Below are 20,940 nucleotides of genomic sequence, written 5' to 3'. Positions count from 1 at the left end.
CTGTCTCTCTGTCTCTGTCTCTCTGTCTCTGTCTCTCTCTCTCTTTCTCTCTGTCTCTGTCTGTGTCTCTTTGTCTCTCTCTCTGTCTCTCTTTCTTTCTCTCTGTCTGTGTCTCTCTATCTGTCTCTCTCTCTGTCTGTCTCTCGCTGTCTCTCTCTCTGTCTCTGTCTCTCTGTCTCTGTCTCTCTGTCTCTCGCTGTCTCTCTCTCTGTCTCTGTCTCTCTGTCTCTGTCTCTCTGTCTCTCTCTGTCTCTCTCTGTCTCTCTTCTCTCTATGTTTGTGCCTGAGTAGTCATTTACTTTTGTTCTTCCAGATTCAGAGTGGTTACCACACTTATCTCTTGGGTATTAGTTAATTCCATATGTAGTCACATTTACAACCAGGAATAACCATCACAAAGGATGACCACCTTGTGTTGAATGATCAGTTAGGAAGGCCATTTCTTTTTTTTTTTTTTTAATTTATTTTAATTTATTTTGCAATACAATTCAGTTCTACATATCAGTCACGGATTCCCTTGTTCTCCCCCCTCCTGTCCCCCTCACCTTCCCCCCAACGCCCCCCCCCCCCATTCCCATCTCCTCCAGGGCAAAGCCTTCCCCACAGACTGAGGTCAACCTGGTAGACTCAGTCCAGGTAGGTCTAGTACCCTCCTCCCAGGCCAAGCCAAACAATCCTGCATAGGCCCCAGGTTTCAAACAGCCAACTCATGCAATGAGCACAAGATCTGGTCCCACTGCCTGGATGCCTCCCAAACAGATCAAGCCAATCAACTGTCTCACCCATTCGGAGGGCCTGATCAAGTGTGGACCCCTCAGCCATTGGTTCATAGTTCATGTGTTTCCATTCATTTGGCTATTTGTCCCTGTGCTTTATCCAACCTTGGTCTCAACAATTCTCGCTCATATAAACCCTCCTCATTCTCGTTGATTGGACTCCCAGAGATCCACCCAGGGCCTAGTCATGGATCTCTGCATCCAGATCCCTCAGTAGTTGGATGAGGTTTCTAGCACAACAATTAGGGTGTTTGGCCATCCCATCCCCAGAGTAGGTCAGTTCGGGCTGTCTCTCGACCATTGCCAGCAGTCTGTTGTGTGGGTATCTTTGTGGATTTCTGTGGGCCTCTCTAGCACTTTGCTTCTTCCTGTTCTCATGTGGTCTTCATTTACCATGGTCTCCTATTCCTTGTTCTCCCTCTCTGTTGTTGATCCAGCTGGGATCTCCCGCTCCCCCAAGCTCTCTTTCCCTCGACCCTCGCCTTTCATTACCCCCACTCATGTCCAGGCTGTTCATGTAGATCTCATTTCATTTCTCTGTCATTGGGCGATCCCTGTGTCTTTCTTGGGGTCCTGTTTTCCGGGTAGCCTCCCTGGTGATGTGAGTAGCAGACAATTCATCCTTGTTTCATGTCTAGTATCCTGCTATGAGTGAGTACATACCATGTTTGTCTTTCTGAGTCTGGGTTACCTCACTCAGGATGATTTTTTCTAGATCCATCCATTTGTCTGCAAACCTCATGATGCCATTGTTTTTTTCTGCTGAGTAGTATTCCATTGTGTATATGTACCACATTTTGTTTATCCATTCTTCAGTTGAAGGGCATCTGGGTTGTTTCCATGTTCTGGCTATTACAAACAATGCTGATATGAACATAGCTGAACAAGTGCTCTTATGGTGTGGTTGAGCATTTCTTGGGTATATGCCCAAGAGTGGTATAGCTGGATCTTGGGGGAGATTGATTCCCAATTTTCTAAGAAAGCGCCATATTGATTGGGAAGGCCATTTCTAATAGAGGCTAATTCTTTGTCTAGGGGTGAGACTCTTTCAAACTGTTTCACGTCCATATCAACATTCATTTTTCTAGTCTTGTTTATGTAACCATTCCTAGGAGAGACTGTTTCTCAGCAGATTTCCTAGTATTCTGGCTCTTGCTATCTTTCTAACACCTCTTCCACAATATATCTGCTGCCAGTGATACCGGAGCTAGGATACAGATGCATCTGATGGATTTCAGATCCCTAGAATCTCTTGATTTTTGCATTCTTCATTGTGATATTCTGTGAGTATCTGCTTATATGGCTAATTGCTTCTTTTTTCTTTTTTTATTTCTTGTTTTTTTAATTTAATATTGTTTTCATTTTACAAACCAATCAGTTTCCCCTCTCTCCCCTTCTCCCTCTTCCCCCTGCCTCCCCCCAATTCCCATTCAGTCCTCAGAGAACAAAAGGCCTGTCTTGTGGAGTCAACAAAGTCTGACACACCATGTTGAGGCAGGACCTATCCCTCCTCCCTGCATTTGGGCTGAGCAAGGTATCCCACCATAGGGTATGGGCTCTAAAAACATCCAGTTCATGCACCAGGGATAAATCTTGGTACCACTGCCAAGGGCCCCACAAACAGATCAAGCCACATAACTGTCACTCACATTCAGTGGGCCTAGTTTGGTCCCATGCAGGTTCCCCAGCTGTCAGTCCAGAGACTCCCACTGGTTCCGTTCAGCTGTCTCTGTGGTTTTCCCATTCATGATCTTCATCCCCCTTGCTCATATAATCCTTCCCCCTCACTTCAATTGAACTCCAGGAGCTTGGCCTAGTGCTTAGCTTTAGATCTCTGCACCTGCTTCCATCAGTTACTGGATGAAGGCTCTATTATGACAATTAGGGTAGTCACCAATCTGATTACAGGGGAAGGCCAGTTCAGGGACCCTCTTCCCTATTGCTTGGAGTCTTATCTGGGGTCCTCTTTGTGGATTCCTGGTAATTTCCCTCGCATCAGGTTCTCCCTAACCCCATAATGGCTCTCTCTCTCTCTCAAGATATCTCTTTCCTTGCTCTCCCTCTCTGTTCCTCCCCCAACTTGACAATCCTGTTCCCTCATGTTCTCCTTCCTCTTTCTCTTCCCCCTCTCAATTTACTCAGGGAATTTTACCTATTTTTTCCTTCGTAGGATGATCCATGCATGTTCCTTTTAGAGTCCTCCTTGTTACCTAGCTTCTCTGGGATTGTGGATCATAGCCTGATTATCCTTTGCTTTACATGTAATATCTACTATGAGTAAGTACACACCATGTTTGTCTTTCTGTTTCTGTGTTACCTCATACAGGCTTTTTTTTCTAGTTCCATTCACTTGTCTGCAGATTTTATGATGTCATTTTGTTTTTAACCACTGAGTAATACTTCATTGTGTAAATGTACCACATTTTCACTATCCATTCTTTGGTTGAGGGGCATCTAGGTTGTTTTCAGGTTCTGGCTATTACAAATAAAGCTGCTGTGAACATAGTTGAGCAAATGTCTTAATGGTGTGATTGAACATCTTTTGGGTAAATGCTCAAGAATGATATTGCTGAGTCTTGAGGTAGATTGATTCCCAATTACCTGAGAAGCTGCCATACTGATATCCAAATTGGCTGTACAAGTTTGCACTCCCACCTGCAGTGGAGGGGTGTTCTCCTTACTCCACATCCTCTCCAACATAAGCTGTCATAAGTGTTTTTGATCTTAGCCATTCTGACAGGTATAAGATGCTATCTCAGGGTCATTTTGATTTGCATTTCCCTGATGGCCAAGGATGTTGAGCAATTCTTTAAATGTCTTTCAGTCTTTTGAGATTCTTCTGTTGAGAATTCTGTTTAGATCTGTACCCCATTTTTTATTTGGATGTTTTTATAAGGGGGGCTAGTGTCTTGCTCTGGGGCTCTTGGTGGGTTGGGCAATTGGACTTATTGAGAACAAATGTACAAGGAGGTACTGGACTACTATGTACATTTGGAGGGCAAGTGTAAAGTTATAAGAAAGTGAAAGAGTGAGATATTTCAATTAGAGGATAATGCATATGTAATTGAGAGCTATTTATTTTGAAGAAGTGTTATGATATAGAGACTCAAGATGAGGGCAGTGTGTCACAGGACTATAGTCAAGGTCACCTTGGTGATGACTGGGGTAAAAATGAAGGAATAGAATGGACAAAGGAACAGCTTATTTTGGGAAGACAAACTAGAAATAGCCTAGTAGTCATAACAAGAAGCTGAATTGAAAAGCAGTCTTTGTCTTGCAATCCTTCTCTATTGTTATTTCATATGTCCCTTTGATCTCACTCTATCCCTACTTAAAAACATTCTGGTAGTGTTAAGGATGAACCTAGAACCCTATACATGGTTAGGCAAACTCTCTACCACTGAGCTCTACTCCCAGCCTTCTTTCTTGGGCTTTCTCAACTAGTTAGGTCAGTTTTACCTATGTTGTATGCCAAACAACAACTTCTAAATATCCTTCCCTTTTTTGTCTTCTTTTTCAGACAAAACTTTATGACTCAAGCCAAGCAGGTCAATTATTCTAACCTTTCAAACATATGCTCCATGCCTTTGACCTAAGCAGGCTCCCAAATGTGCCTTCCATTTTTTATTATGAGTTATGAACATAAACTGAGCATGCTCAGGAAAGTATTTCTTAATAATGTATGTGCATGCTTGTTAAGTAAATAAAAGCCCCACATGTCTGCTTTATAAACAGCTGCCTGTCCTGCCTACCTGTGTCAGGTAGTGAGTCTATCACCACCATTATTTCTTGACCACCCTTGCTTTGATTTTGCATTTTACTGCGTGTGTCCAGTCACCCTGCGCTATCTTCTACCATGATTGTTTACTGTTGGCCTCTGTCTATCCCTTCCTTGTCTTCCACTGTACATATGTTCTCTAGCCTCTTGAGCTTTCAGAATTCAAGTAAAACACAATCAAATGCCTCTCCTCTTGCTTTTCTGTGGTCATCCATCGCTTAATCCACTAATGACATCTGTCTTCCAGATTGCCCTGGAGTAGGGGATATAATCCCAGCATTGGCAGGAGGCAGGGTTATTATTAGGAGGCCAGCCTGGATCATACAATGAGTTTCTCTATAGCCTGGAAAATAGATAAAGATTCTGCCTCAAAACAGACAAATACTCCAAAAATAACAATAAAAGTTCTCCCCTTCTTTTTGCATTTTCTGTTTTATTAGTAGAAGCTCTTTTAAATAAAATCTCAGTTAAAACCCTGCCAGTGGAACAGGTAATTGTAGAACTATTCTTAGTATGATTGGTCCCTCTAAGGTTGAGCCATAAGCAACCTTAATATCTGAATGTTATGGTATAAAGTGGGACCTTGTTGGCTTGATTGCTCCTTCATGTTTCTCTTACGGCCAATGTTTCTTATATGCACCTTCAAACTCTCTTGCTCTGATGTCTACACCAGCCACAGGGCTGACAATCAGTTTCACACAGCCGTCAACAGCCTTGCGGAAGGATGAGTTGACCCTTTACACCTTTACAACTTCACCTGTCCTGTTGGTCCTGTTGGCACAGAACCCCTTTGGGCTTTCAAATGTGACACCCAGGCAGAAGGTGTCAATGCCACTCATGACAATCCATGGTCAAAGGACATGCACCTCTATATCTTTCCCTAGGAAAATGGCCTCAGTCTGTATTCTACCAGGTTCTCCGCTTTCCCTTAGGCTCAAATACCCAGGTACCTAATGACACTGACTCAACTGCATAATGCATCACTTTCCAAGGCATCTTCTCACTCTCCCATCCCTCTTCCCTGCCTTTTGGACTCACACTCCCAGATGTGCTTCATTGAGGCTTTATTTATGTATTTATTTTTGAGGAAGGAGTCTATGATATCCTCTAACTTAGGAAAAGCTTTTCTAAGGCACTCCAAAGATTTTTCTTGGTTTTCAATCATTGCTCTGGAAGAAAATGAGGCTAAGACAGCAGGCTGAGGTATATCCACCTAAGAACTCCTAATTAGTCTAAGGGCTGAGCATACTACTTGCACTTAAGGTGCTTAAATAAAATTTCAAAGTATAGAACTTCAAGTAGGGTATGGACATGAAAAACAAAGATTTTTTTGGTGGGGGTATAAAATATGAAACTTCTTAGAGAATGTATTTGTCCTAGTTTGGAGTTTTGCCTTTAACAACAAATGAATGATCAGATTTAGGTAGCGAGGGCTTTCTATCTCCACAGCCTCAGGCAGTTTAAGAACACACACCATGGGTACTTGCCTCATCCTTTCTAAACTGGTAATTGTCTGGTTCCTTTAAGAAGCAAGTCGATACCATGGAAGACAGTAGTCACCTCCTACGCCCTACGCCTCCAGACGCCCAGGAAACATCTTGTGTGTACTTAAGCTGTCTCTGACACACATAATTACTTTTTCATTCTTGACTAATCAGTCTTGTTTGCCCCATTAGCAAAGAGAACAGTGTATTTTTGAACATAAAAGATTGGTAAGAAAAGCAAAATAAAGACTCCCACAAAAAAGTAAAATCTAGTGTAAATCTGTACAAATAGCAACAAATAGAAGATAGGGAAGGAAGGGCCAGGAGTTTCAGACAAGGGGTATTTATCAAGTGCTGGTTGAGGTTCCAATCCCATTGTGTATTTGAAGATGCTTTCTTCCAAGTTCTGGGCATTTAGGGGTTAAGCGTAGTGGTTGCAATCCTCCTGCTTGGGAGAAGTGGGATTAATTTTGATATTTCAGGATTAAGGTCAGTTTTATCAACAGGCTGCCACATTCTGTCTATACCACTCCCCGATCTACTAGCACCCTACTTCTGATCTTCAAAACCTCCTTGGGCTTCTGTGGAATATCCTCAGAGATCTGCTCTAAGACAAAGATGACTCACCCTTAGCCTTTCTTTCTACTAGACTCTAAGGACACAGAAGAGAGAAAGAACTCTATATCACTCTAAGGATGTCAGAATGATTGTGAACTTAGCCTTCCCATTCAGCATACAGCATGTACAATCTTTTTTAAAGGACCTGGAAGCTTTCCCAAGAGATTGAATCTATTTCCTTATCTCTTGGCTATAGACTGGACTGGTATGAGAGTTATGTTGGCCAATATCATGTGGTGGAAGTGAGAAGTCCGGGTCTCAAGAGGATGTCAACAAACTCCAAACAGCTTGCTGTAGAAGGGAAGGCCATATGGAACCAGAGGAAGCCTCAGCAATAGATGGCCAGTTGCTACCCAGTGGGTCCACAGTTGACACAATCATAGACCAGCCAAGATTAGAACTCTGCCAGGCTTAACTCAAATGCCACACCAAAGAATTGTGAGCTAAGTAAATTATTTCCTATTTTAAGGTACAATATGTTATATAGCAATTGCTAAGAATTCTTAGCCTTCACTATATTCCTCAGATCATTTTGCCTCAGATCAGGTTTCTTGTATCATTAATAGTATTGGCAAACATAAGGATTCTAGTCTGTGTTTGGAAACAATTATAGGATAGCACCATTTGTTTCTCACAGTATCACATAACATGTTGCTCCTGGTTTGGGAACACGAATGATGGAAAAAGCAGTACTTGACTTTAATGACATTTGGGTAACTGTAAGAGACTGACTAAACTTTTTTTGTTTGTTTGTTTTTTGAGACAGGGTTTCTCTGTGTAGCTTTGTGCCTTTCCTGGAACTCGCTTTGTAGACCAGGCTAGCTTTGAACTCACAGAGATCCGTCTGCCTCTGCATCCTGATTTCTGGGATTAAAGGCATGTGCCACCACCGCCTGGTGAGACTGACTAAACTTTACTGGTGAAAATGTAGCACATTGACTACCAATTAGGAAATCAGTGGGCTGTTCTGGTAGAGCTGATAAGGGCATGGAATATCTTAGATATAAAACTAACTTATCTACAGCTAAATGAAATCTTGTGCAAATATCATGTGGCCATATAAATGATGAGTAGGTTCTCTGATTAAAAGTGAGCAGAAAGACCTGTTCTATGCCCAGTGTTACTAATTGTGTTTCCTGTATCTGTGTCTACCTGGTGGCATATAGCTTTACAAGGTGTTTTAATGGTTCTTATCCCTTTATAATTTCCTACATACCCCATGAAATAGGAAGCAAGAGTATTATTTATTGTAGCTATATTGCTTTAACACATGAAACTAGAGTTCAGAGAAGTCTTATGTTGCTTAATTGTTCATTCACAACTTACTACTGGGTAGTAGGGAATATAATGTCTTCTGCAAAAAAAAATTTTTTGTTTGTGGGAAAATATAGTTGTGGATGAGGGTGAAGGTAGGTAAGACTGGAGTTCCCTCAGGAAAGCAATACATTTCAGCAGTCTTACAACTTGACATGTGTTATCTTGCTCTCCCTTGAGGAAAGCCAGGGTTTTAGTGCTAAGGGTATATGTCACAGAAGAAGGATGGACTGAAAGAACATGAAGTAGGTTACAGGTAGCACATTTCTCCAGGGCAGGGTTTAGGGGAGAAGCTTGGGGAATGGTACAAATTTCAGGAAGGGTTTGTCTTAGTTGGAACCTTCTTAGACAGGAATGCCCAGACAGAGGATTATGGCAGGCAGTTCATATGAGCAGGGTTGTGGGAAAGAGACAAAACAACAGCAGCCAATAAAGAAAGGTATGGTGATGTATTTTGCACCTCATTAAAGCTTATTTGGAGATCAGAGGACAGAGCCAGCCACTAGTTTACACAAAGAGATTAATCACACCATAAAATATTTAGAAACAGTAAAATATTGTAGCAAAATTACTCATTATTTTTGTTTAGACAAGTTCTCACTGTCTAGGCTAGGCAGGCCTTGAACTAAAACTCCTCCCAATTCAGCAGGCCATTCCCTAGGATTCTTGGATTAAAGGTGTGAGCTACCACACCCAGCTAAGCAGTGACTCAGGAAATCTTGGGGAGATTTGTTTGTGGAGATTTGCTTGTGGAGCTTGGCCTCAGAGTTAAATCAATCTTGCATCCATTTAGAATATATCTTCAGGAACTCAGCAATGGAAAGCGACTTGGGAAGAAGTGGGCATGGTCTTAAGAGACTATAACAGGACACTCCAAGAGCCAGCCAGGTTCACTCTTCACCAGACCAGACAGAGTGTGATTCCAAACATTCTGGCTCCAGAGACTGCTAGATCTATCCACACATTGAGGATTGGACCCCAGAGTTGAACTAATATTATTCTGTCCTGACTCAATATTACTGAGGCCAGAGACAAGTCCTTGGGGAAATGGAGTCAGACATCTCACAAGCCTTCCAGGAAGAACTTCCCTGCTTCATCTGCCTGAACTGCCTTACAGACCCAGTCACCATAAGCTGTGGCCACAGCTTCTGTTGAGCCTGCCTCCACCTTTCTTGGGAAGACATCCAGCTTCCTGTCCATTGCCCTACATGTAGGGAACCATCCGAGCAGAAGGACTTCAGAACCAACACTGTTCTGAAGAAGCTGGTGTCCATTGCCAGACAAGCCAGCCTCATGAAGTACCTGAGCTCTGAGGAGCATAAATGTGTGACCCACAAGGAGACAAAGAGGATCTTCTGTGTTGAGAACAGGATCTACCTCTGTCAGCTCTGCTCTGACTCCCTTGAGCACAGAGGTCACCAACATGGTCCCATCGAAGTAGCTGCTGAGGGGCAAATGGAAAGACTTTTACAGCAAATGGCATCTTTGAGGGAGAAGAACCAAGAAAATAAAGGGAATATAGAGGCAGAGAACAGAACAACAACTCTGTGGATGGACTACTTGACACTGCAGGAGCAAATGGTCAGAGCAGAGTATAGGAGACTGTGTCCAGTCCGGGGTCAAGAGGAAGAGCAACATATTGAGTGTATGCAAAATGAAGGCCAAAGTGTTTTAGAGAAGCTCAGGAGAAGGGAAGCCATGATGGTCCAAAAGAGCCAACAGCTAAGAGGAATGTATGAGGAGCTGATGACAATGTCCCAGGAGCCACATGAGCTCCTGCTCCAGGGTTTGGATGACATGTTCAGGAGGAGTGAGTCAATGCAGCAGCTGAGCATGCCCCAGACTCTGGATCTAGAGCTCAGCTCTCTACCCATCAGTGGACTGACTGAAAGGTACAGCCACTTCCAAGTGAACATTGTCTTTGAATTTATAAGCATATGCCCTAACAATGTGAAGCTCTTCAATGTCATGAGAAGATGCAGCTTCAGACCTCATGGTGAGGATAGATCTGTGGATTCTGGTAGATCCTATTTGGCTTCCTGGGGATCACAGAGCTTCATCTCAGGGAAATATTACTGGGAGCTGGATTTGAACAATTCTTTGGACTGGGCTGTCTGTAAGGTTAAGCAACAGAAACCAGCTCATTGAATCTGAGGGTGCATTTCTTCTTGTGTGTGTGAAGGAGGTGATCATTACAGTCTCCTCACCACATGCCCAATATTCCTGAACTATATAGAGAAGCCACTGGGCCAGATTGGTGGGTTCCTCCATTGTGGGGAGGTATGTTTAAGTTTCTTGAATGTTGCCAAGAGTTCTCTCATATACAAGTATCCTCCTGGCACCTTCAATCCCTCTGTCAGGCCTTTCTTCTCCACTGACCCCATGTGATCCTCGGAAGATGTAATCCCAGTACTTCAGTGTTTTTAAGTATTTCTTAATGTAATGTTACCTCATTCATTGTTATTAAATATTAAATTATTATTAAATGAAAAATAAAGAGTATCTTCAATTTTCTGTCTTCAGCCCTGGAGTGAAAAACCTGAACTCTAGATCAGTAGTTCTCTGTTTGGTCCCTTTTGTCCCCAGGTTCTTATGGTGGTGCTTTACTTGTGCTCTGATAAATAAAGCTTGCCTGAGGATCAAAGGAAAAAAAAGCCATCCACTATATGAAGCATAGAAATCAGACAGTGGTAGCCTTTAATCCTAGCATTGGGGAGGCAGAGATTCATCCAGATCTGTGAGTTCAAGGCCACACTGGGAACAGAGCCAGGTGTGGTGTCGCACACCTTTCATCCCAGCACTAGTTAACCATAGAGGTCTGCAGGTCTGTACAGACAGACAGGAAGTGATAGAGCTGGGCAGAGAGAGGAAGAAAGATGGCAGGGCACAGAAACAGTAAATGAGACATGAGGGGACAGGAACTAAAGAGCAGTTCAACTGAGACCCTCAGAGGTGAGGACCCAGAGACTTTCAGTCTGAGGATTCACGGAGACAGGATTGGCTCAGGAGTTGCCTATGGCTTGTTCTGTTTCTCTGATCTTTCAGCTTTCACCCCAATGTCTGGCTCTTGGCTTTTTTTTTCTATTAGTAAGACCATTTACGATTTGTGTTACATGTTCTGGAGAACACCAGGAAAATCGTGGACGTTTGACATTAAAAATATATGGACTACTGAGTGTGGTAGTACACAGCTGTCATCCCAGTACTCCAGAGACTGGGAGAGAAAGTGGGAAATTCAAGGGCAGCACGGGTTATACCTTTCTCATAAGAATGAAGCACATTCAAACTCTGATGATGCCGGGCGGTGGTGGCGCACGCCTTTAATCCCAGCACTCGGGAGGCAGAGCCAGGCGGATCTCTGTGAGTTCGAGGCCAGCCTGGACTACCAAGTGAGTTCCAGGAAAGGCGCAAAGCTACACAGAGAAACCCTGTCTCAAAAACAAAAACAAACAAAAAAAAAACAAAACTCTGATGTTCAGCAGAAGCATTACAAATCGGCACAATCACTTTAGTAAACTAGGAAGATCTAATAAAGCTAAATATGTCCACACCCGATGACTCAGTAATATCATTTGTAGGTATCTGCATGCTAGAAATCTATACTTTTTATTCACCGAGAGACATGTATTAGCATAGTTGTAGGAAACAATCTTCATAGCAGAGCCTGGTGAGATGGTTCAGTGAGTAATAGCTTTTGCTGAGCAAACACAGAGATCTGAGTTCCAATCCTCAGCACATATATAAAAGCCAGACAAGGACTCTCATGCCTTTTACCCCAGCATTGAAGGTTGGATACAAGCGTATGCTGGGATCATGCTGGTAAGGCACCTAGCTAAAATGGAGTTTCAGGTTCAGTGATAGACCCTTTATCAAGGGAATAACCTGGTGTGTAATAGAGCAGGACATCTGACATCCCTCTCTGGTCTCACCCAAATACAATATGCCCATGCACATTTCTATCATACATACAAATAAAGTGTTCACCACAATAGCCAAAGTACAACTTCAGTGCTCATCATCAATAGAATGAGAAATAAATCACATTTGATTAATCATGGGACACTGTGGTGATATATTGTCCATCCCAATAATACTTATCTGTGGATCAGCAGAGTGATCCAGCCACTAGATTAGACATAGAGGCTAGATAGTGTTGGCACACACCCTTAATCCTATCACTTGGGAGAGACAGATGGTTCTGGATGTCCATGAGTTCAAGGCCACACTGGGAACAGAGACAGGTGTTGTGGCACATGCCAACACTTGAGATCTCATGCGTTTGCTTGTGAAACACACATGCCTTTAATCTCAGCATTAAGAAGGAAGGAAGATGACAGGGCCGAGAAAGGTATATAAGGTGTGAGTATACAGGAGGTCTTTCTCTTGAGCCTGAGGATTTTGTAGAGGTAAGAACGTGACTATAGGTTGTTCTGTTTCTCTGATCTTTCAGCTTTCACCCCAATATCTGGCTCCTGTTTTTTTTTTTATTAGTAATAAGACCGTTTAGCAATTTGTGTTACAGTTAAGAGCACTGGCTGTTCTTCCAGAGAATGTGTGTTCTATTCCTCACTCCCATATTGTAACTCACAACCATCTATAACTCTAGTCTTAGGGGATGCAACACCCTTTTCTGTAGACAACAGTCATACACATGATGTATAGACATTTGTGGAGACAAAACACACATACACTAAAATAATTTTAAAAGAGGGATGAAAGATAGAAATGCACAGGAGATCAAGAAGAAAGCCTCCTTCCAAGAAGACACAGGACAACCTTTGATTTTGTGTAGGAGGGTCTTTTGCCAGTGCCTGAATGGAGAAAGGAGATTTAGCCTTTCCAGTGTTCTGTTGTTATATTACTAATGCATTTCTTGGGTTGCTATATTATCTGCAAAGCGTCATTTCTGGGACATCCACCTTCAATTAGCCAGAAGTAGATGACTGCATGAAAGCTAAGCCTGGACAAATGTAATTGTCAAAGCAAATATGCTGCCCAGAGCATCTGAAAGCAAACTGCCTGCACTCATCTTTCCTGTGAAAACCCACTCACTTTGGCTGAGAACAGATGGAGCTTGGTACATTCTGAACAGCCTGAATATTGACCCCCCCATCAGTTCTGACATATGCAGTACATAATCACCTCTTCTGTTTTTTAGCACCCTCTATATTACCATGATTTTATGAAATAGATGTGTTCTTGCTGTTGCTCCTTTGTAAGAGGGTAAAAATCCTGCAATTGCTTTCTGACAAGGACTTATCAGTGCTCTTCCTGCTTCTCCACTGCCCTCGTCAGACCCCTGGAGAAATTCCTGAGTAAAATGATCCACCCACCACCAACAACCAAAATAAATGCACTTGCATTACTACTATGGGTTATGGAGAGAAGAAGTGATGTAGAGGAAATGATAGGAGATGGTGGAGAGATGGTACAGTGACGCAGGTGGTGGTTGCTATTATGGTGACAGGGGTGGTGGCAGTGGAGGTGATTATAGTGTGTGTGTGTGTGTGTGTGTGTGTGTGTGTGTGTGTGTGTGTGTGTGTGTGTAATAAAGTGATGATGAAGATGGAGAGGATAGAAATGCCAGTTCAGATAATGAAGTGATATAGTCAGTAGGAAAAGTAGTGTTACGGGAGGTGGTGGTGTCAGAAGCCACACTAGTCACAAATGAGTGGTTATGTGAGAATTAAAGACAGCTTCTTATAAGAACTTGTCTACAAATGTTCAAAGCACAATTGGCCATAATAGGCCAAAGGAGATATAACCTAGGTGTTCACTAACTGAAGAACATGTAAATATATCTAGAACAGGTTATCAGAATGAAGACAAGTTGTCTCTTCTCATTGGGATTGTGTTGAAATGGAACATCTTTGATTTCATACCCAGGGTCTTTGTCAAATACAACCAGCTTCTTAGGACCAACTGAATAATGTATGTAGGCTTTGTCTTCCGGTATAAGTGTAACATCAGACAGGAGCCGGTAGCCGGGGTCTATAATTTTTAATAATTTTAAACTAGCTACAAAATGTCAATCACTTCACAAACCAACAGAGGAGACAGGAGGGATTTAATATACATGCTGTAATGATATTTATCTCACAGTTTATCTATATTTCATTCATTTATATAATTTTTTAAAGGTTTCTTTATCAGCTACTAAACATCTCAGCAATTTGGTGTGCATAGCTCTAGATTAAGCAACAAGGAATTGTACTGATGACAAACCACAGGGAAATAGTGATCAACAAGAGTCAGACTTCAAAGATCTACATCTTCGCATCTTCCACAGCAAGAGTTGTCTCCAAAACATAGCTTTCAGAAGCAGCAAACAAACCCTATATTACATCCATCTCACATAGTTTCAGCCAAACATATTTTGCTAGAAATGATTAAATGGTGTGTCAACTCCATTTTTTGTTGTTGTTGTTTAAAAAAAAAAAAGAAAGAAAAAAGAAGGGATGGTTATGACCAGTAAGTCTGTATGTTGACAGAAAACAAGAGACACAGCTGCAGGTTTTGCTGGTATGACTTAATCTCGACAGTGTCCCAATACTGAGCATGCGTTGTTGTTTTGTTATTGTTGCTGTTGTGTGTGTTTTCTTGTCAGGATGCTACTGTCATGGAAGGTTTTTGTTTAAGTAGGAATAATCTAAAAATCTATTTAGTTCTCATGCATAAATGCATCAATCACATCACTTTTTAGTGCAATGCCTGTTATGTAATTTCACATTGTCTAATCATGAAATCATAAAGACAGATAATAGCCATGAGGAACCAAAGACAGCACATTTGGAGAGATTCAGAGCCTGACACCCGAAGAAAGGACCGTGGCAGTAGCTCTGTGGAATGTCACAGTTTTACGAGAACAATACTGTGTATTGAGAGAATCAACAGCACATTGAGCATTCCTAAATTGTTGTCATTCAGCAAACGCCACTGAGAAAAGAAAAAAATGAGACCCAAGACATCTTAGGTTGGGAATTGGAGCCACCAGATGACTACTATGTACAACCTTTGGAAAGAAAGAGAGCCAGAGAGAACAAAAGACACATAGTATCACTGGGAATCTGACAGACCACACAGGACACTTACAATGGGGGGCGACTGTGTGTGTGTGTGTGTGTGTGTGTGTGTGTGTGTGTGTGTGTGTGCAAGACCTACTAGGTAATACCATGAGAAAAGCATGAAGGAGCTCTCTTGTCCAACAATATTTGGAGGAGAGCACAACAGAAGGGCAAATTTAACCACTTCCGAGCATCTTTGTCGCGCGTTGGTTGGCTTCATCGATTCTGGTTTTGTTGGAATCAGCCTAGAAAAGAGACCACAAGAGAGGTCTTAGATTACTCCTTAAAGTCCCATTCACCCTCTGGGCCCACTCAACCTTGAAACTTCCCCATTCAGAACCACCACTTTTTCTTTCTTTCCCCCTAGGACCATTGCTATGGCCTTAAGTGGACAAGGTCACAGAAACTTGACTTGGATTTTTGACTACTTCCCTCACTGGATAGCATCTGTTTTTTGAGGACAGGGTTATATCATTTATCTTTCTATGCTGGAAAAGTACTCAGTACTCAATGACTTCTGTGGAAGCAGGGCTATCTGTTCAACTGAACTGAACTGTCACCACTTGTTAGATCCTTCTTGGCTCACTTATTCAGCAGTGTCTGTTTGGACCAATTACATCTTAGATCTCAACTTTCTTGTTTATAAGAAGGGCAGGTAAAGAATAGTGCTAATGTGTATGACATTAACAGTGTTCTACTCATTAAACCTGGATGACATTAATCATTGGGTGTACATGGTTATTTGCTACTTTTTCCAAGGAAAGAAACAAAGATGATAGGAATATAGGCAATTCTCTAGAGTCTTAGTAACTGAGGGAAAGTCAAAATGCAAGCAGCCTGGATTCAGAAAACACACTATTACTCACTCTGCTATAGAGGTTTCCTGTGATGCATTAATTGAGCATACATATATAATGGACATTAAAAATGTCTGTCCTGAGTAAGTGTTTATTGTGTCTTATCTTACAGTTATTGTTACTGAGTTGAAGTTTGGCATGCTTCAGGTTATTTACTGGCCTTTAAACCTTATTTTCCTTTTTTTTTTTTCTAATTCAAGCAAATGGATTCAATATTTCCTTGGTGTTCTTGTTGGGGCATCCCTACATAGGAGCATGCTGTCATTAAAGACAGCAATGTTTAAGTGCCCATTTTGCAGGCTCACTTCCATGAGTCTGGTAACCAGCTTATCTTTAACAAAAGCACAATTGCTATAATTTTGTGCCTCGTTTCCCTCAGCCTCAGGTTGACTTATTCACTCTTTGAGTCACATCTTGCTGTATACACAGCATGAAACCCAGGAATGCCACAAGGTTAGACCTTTATTCACCAGGGAATTAACTGTTCCCATGACCATGACCATGGAGAAAGGGAAGTCAGCAAGTAGTTGCTCTTTCCTGTCACATGTGGTAATGGTGTTTACAACTCCATAGCCTTGCAGAGGAGAGAGCCACTAGGTGGTCCAGAAGAGCCTGGTTAGTTCTCTGCTGAGCCATTATCACTCACTGATCACAGATGCTGCACCTACTTCCCCATTTCCAATCTCTACTGGGTAGGGTGCTCTATATTCAGTTTGAATTTGTGAATTCCTAGGACACTGGAGTCATCCATATTCAAACAGAGTTGCAAAGTTGAACATATTTCTAGATTATTCACAACTGAATTATCTGGCCACGGTTCTCTACCATCTGTTTGGTTAATCAGAAGTTGGCTTCAAAATGAATATTTACATATAAGAGAGAACATTGATTTGTCCTGATTGTCCTGAACTATGGACACATATATTAGACTCCCAGGATTCTCATTTGTAAAATGGATAATCCCCACCCCCCAATTTTGTTTAGTTCCCAAATTCTTCTTCTGTACCTACAAACTGTATCAGGCATAATCATACTTAGGTACAAAGGAAAATTTCTAGCTCAGACCAATTTGAAATGTTCACATGGATTGAATTGTACTGTTTCTAGACTGAGCGCAGAAAAGCTGAGTGAGAAAATAATCCACTTTAAAATAAATGTCATTTCTGAAGGCAAATAGAGACCATCTTGTTGATGAATGCACTGCTGGCCTTCCCAAGGCAGTTCCAGGGATATCTAAGTAGAACAGAGGCTATTCTTGGGATAGTCTCAAAGGACAGGATGGACCTGGAACACCTTTGTTCAATGGGTGCCTGTCATTTCGCCTCAAGTTCTTTCAGAAGCACACTCAGATTCTGGACCCATAATACATGACACAAAATTACTTTCTATGTTATACAAAATAAATAGCACCTTTTAGAAACCCAAACCAAACCAAACCAAACAAACAACAACAACAACAAAACAGAATCTCCCTTCAGGAATGTCCCTTGGAAAATGCTTCTATGCTCATCATATTTATGTGTTGAGGATTTTTTTGTTTTGTTTTAATAAAGGTGGCTACCCCACCCCACTTTTCATTTTTTATTTTAGAGGATCCTAAGCTTGCTGACATTTCCAATATGTGCTACATGGTTTCCTTTTATGATAGGCCACAGTATCCATCAGGGAGCCCAGACATTGTTAGAAGGAGCTACTGAACCCATATGTCTGAGCCCTCAACTTCATGGCAGATGGTGTACTGGCCCAGATCAGACATCTAGAATGGTGTGCTTACTATGCCGTACACCAGCCTTTTCAGATTCCAGGCTTAAACTGTTCTCCAATCTTTCAGGTTGCAGAGCTGCTGAACAGCAAATCCCTTTTAGCAGTAATCGCCTTAGTTCTCGGGCTGTGTGTTTCCCACTGACAGAAGACCTCAAGGACTGCCCAGCTTGCATATCACACATCTACTTCCACTGGCTTCACCTTGAAGTTTGAACATCTCCATCGTTTCCTTCGCGCCAGTTTGTATAAAGCTTGGGATGGAAACTTACTTCCAATTTCCAGTTTTCTGGAAGAACTGGGTGATTGTAGCTTTGGAAGACTGTACATAAAAACACCCATAAGCAAAAACATGAAGTAATTTCTTAAAAATCCATACAAATATTCGAAAACTCTCATTGTTTTGAACTTCCCAGACTTCACTATCAACCCAAATGCTGATAAGAAAAGATCATGATGGTGTGGACGTGGGATGAAGATCACTGATGAGGTCAGGAGAGAAGAAATTTGCTTTGCTTTGCCTACTGTGTGGTTTTAACTCAATCCTATACACGCAGAGACTTTTGAATGCAGTTAGCAGAGACCAGAGCTTCCTTGAGAAAGGGAGAGTCTGCTAATAATGGTGCAGCTCGGCAACATGATTGGCTGGATTCAAAGGGGCTCTGTTTAAACTGTGTCCAGATTGTGACTTTGAGGGGGAAAAGGAGCAATTTCTATTTCAAATGTTAACCAGACTAAACTAATTATTAAAAGGCAATTATACCCCTTCCCCTTACCTTGGTGACTCAGCAGTCTAGGGTTGATGGCAGCTATTTCCCATCAAGTTGCCTGGCTTTTCCTTAAAACTTTACCCCTGTGTATGCCTTTATGTGTGCAGCTTAGTACAGAAGGTTCTTGCCATACCAGAGAACTACACTTGCAGAGGTAGCAGAATGTGGTCTCTGCTGCCTTTTCAGGAGCAATAAATATTTCCTTTTTTTTCAAGTTCCAGTAACTCAAAGGTTGACCCCGTTATGTGAGTAAAACTCTCTTCTCTGGAACCCTGCCTGGCTTTGTTGAGGTTAACTGCTTGGTCCACTGATAGAAAACAAGCACTTCCTGTTTTCTCAGATTGTTTTTTCTTCTGGAAAACAACTCAGCAATTATTTCTTTGCTCAATTTTTCCTTTAGGGCTATAATGGCTTAGGTCAGGCTGCATTGGCTCCAGCACTTTTTAAACCTTTCAATACGATTCTAAAATCCATTGGCTCTCACAGTGTTAAAAGCTTTATCATAGTTTCAAAAGCTGCTTAGCTATGACAAGCATGTTGTAACTTGCAGATAAAAGCAAAGCCCAAGCATTTTGTCAGCCAGCTCTGACATTTGTGTAGACCTTAGTATACTGGTCAGGCAGAATATTATGTGACCAGATATTGTTTATCTGGAGGACTTTTGACACAATATTGTCTTTTCATCCCTTCAAGGCTTTGAAGGATACTTGGGGACCAAGAAACCACTACTTAGCTTTGTGATTTAAAAATTAACCCACTTTGCTCCTGGTAATGAAAAAGATATGATAAAGAGGTTCAAGATCTCAGATTAAGAAGTTCAGTGTCTCACAGAGAATAAACACACAGCATAAGAGGAGCTGGACAGAAATTACACATATAAAATCATTATTAAACACTTAATGCACCTTTCTCCCTCTGTTGGTATTTGGACAGTTAAAATATTATAATTAATATTCAACATGCTACTATTAGGACTGAGGAAAATGAAGGGAAGGAGAATTAATGTCTGATTTGTATGGTGAGTGGTTTCATGGTTTTAGTGTCCTGATACAACTTTCTTGGCAGCGGGAATATGATTTGTCTGATTTTCATGTGTTCTAAGTGCCTAGCACATGCTTGGCATGGGAGAAATTGAGAAAAAATACTGACTACATTTAATTGTATACTCTGGGTTCAAGGTATAGCTCATTGGTGGAACACTTTTCTAGCACACCCAAGGCTCTGTGCTCAATCACCAGCACCCACAATAAATCAAAATCCAAACTACATTCTAATCTTCTTTCCAGCTCTGTTGCTGAATCCCACGTTTTTGTCTTCAAGTATTAAGAGTAAAATATCCAGCAACTACTGTGCTTGGATGCCGTGTCCCCTTCCTAGTGGCAACCAGTGGTCACCACCTGATAGCTGTGGGCTCACCTTCTCCATGATCCTGTCGATCTGGCGATTCTGGGTATCGATCTCATTGCCCATGTCTAGGGCCATATGACGGAGGTTGCCAATGATGCCGCTCACCTGCTCCAGGTTCTCATCCATTTCATTTTCCCGGGCATCATTTGTTACCCTGGGAGCCAAACAGTAATTTTGGATGACAGAGTGTGAGAAGAAAGTTGGTATCAAGAAGTAGAGTTTGTAGGCAGTTTACAGACACCTAGGGATCTACCTTATTCTTAGTCAATACACCAATATGCCTTAACATCTGTCTGTTTCAAATGTAGTTTTAAAATCAGTGTTTTGAGCTCAAGGTATAGCTTAATAGTAAAGTACTTCTGTGTTTATGCAAAAACTGTATTTGGGAGCCTTGAATTCTCTCTATGTATCTTTCTCTGATAAGGTTTGGCTATGAAGCCAAGGCTGGTGGAGATCTTGATTCACTCTCCTCATTCTGTCCAGCATTAATCTTGCAGGTATGTACCACTACACCTGCTTTGACTTCGTAGTTCTAAAGAAGGCATATATCAATTTAATTTACTTCCATGATTTCTCAAACTACATAATCATTTACTCATTCTTACATGTGTATTTTAGTTATTATTTTATTTATTTATTTACTTTTTGATTTTCAAGACAGGGTCTCTCTATGTATGCCTGGCTGTCCCAGAGCTCACTCTGTAGACCAGGCTGGCCTCAAATTCAGAGATCTGCCTGACTCTGCCTCCTGAGTACTGGGATTAAAGGCATGAACCACCATCACCCAGCCTATTTTACTTATTTTTAATGTGTGTTTGTGGTATATGTGTATGTGTGTGTTCATGTGTGAGTCCTGGTGTGTCCTGTCTTATCCATGTAAACATCAGAGGATAGCCTCAGGTGTAGGTTCTCACTTTCTAACACATTTACTAGAGCATCCTGCTCATCACCATGTATGTTATGTATGAGTTTTTGGGATTTCTCCTGCCCACTTCCCATGTCACCACAGGTACACTAGAATGATAGATGTGCACTGCTACATCTGATTTTCACAAAGCTCCTGGGCATCTGAACTCACTTGAGTGGCAAGAGCTACTTCTGAGCCACTCTA

At 41.7% G+C, this 20,940-nt stretch overlaps 1 protein-coding gene across 3 annotated transcripts in view; it reads right to left on the bottom strand.

Annotated features, from left to right (window-relative positions):
- Positions 1–13,953: 13,953 nt before the first annotated feature.
- Snap25 (synaptosome associated protein 25) overlaps positions 13,954–20,940 on the bottom strand; it is a 79,770-nt gene continuing 72,783 nt past the window's right edge. For 2 of the 3 annotated variants that reach the window (XM_052725576.1, XM_052725574.1), the window contains exons 7-8: positions 19,839–19,983; positions 13,954–15,279 (exon numbers count right to left, since the gene is read on the bottom strand). In XM_052725576.1, coding sequence (XP_052581536.1) covers positions 15,211–15,279; positions 19,839–19,983 — 214 coding nt within the window. In that variant the 3' untranslated portion in view covers positions 13,954–15,210. The remainder of the gene's footprint in view (positions 15,280–19,838; positions 19,984–20,940) is intronic. The other variant, XM_052725577.1, reaches the window with a different exon arrangement.

The sequence above is a fragment of the Peromyscus californicus genome, unplaced genomic scaffold (genome assembly GCF_007827085.1).
Source record: "Peromyscus californicus insignis strain IS unplaced genomic scaffold, ASM782708v3 Scaffold_7__1_contigs__length_154581171, whole genome shotgun sequence".
In the NCBI taxonomy this organism is placed as follows: domain Eukaryota; kingdom Metazoa; phylum Chordata; class Mammalia; order Rodentia; family Cricetidae; genus Peromyscus; species Peromyscus californicus.
This window is presented reverse-complemented; position numbering and strand designations above follow the sequence as displayed.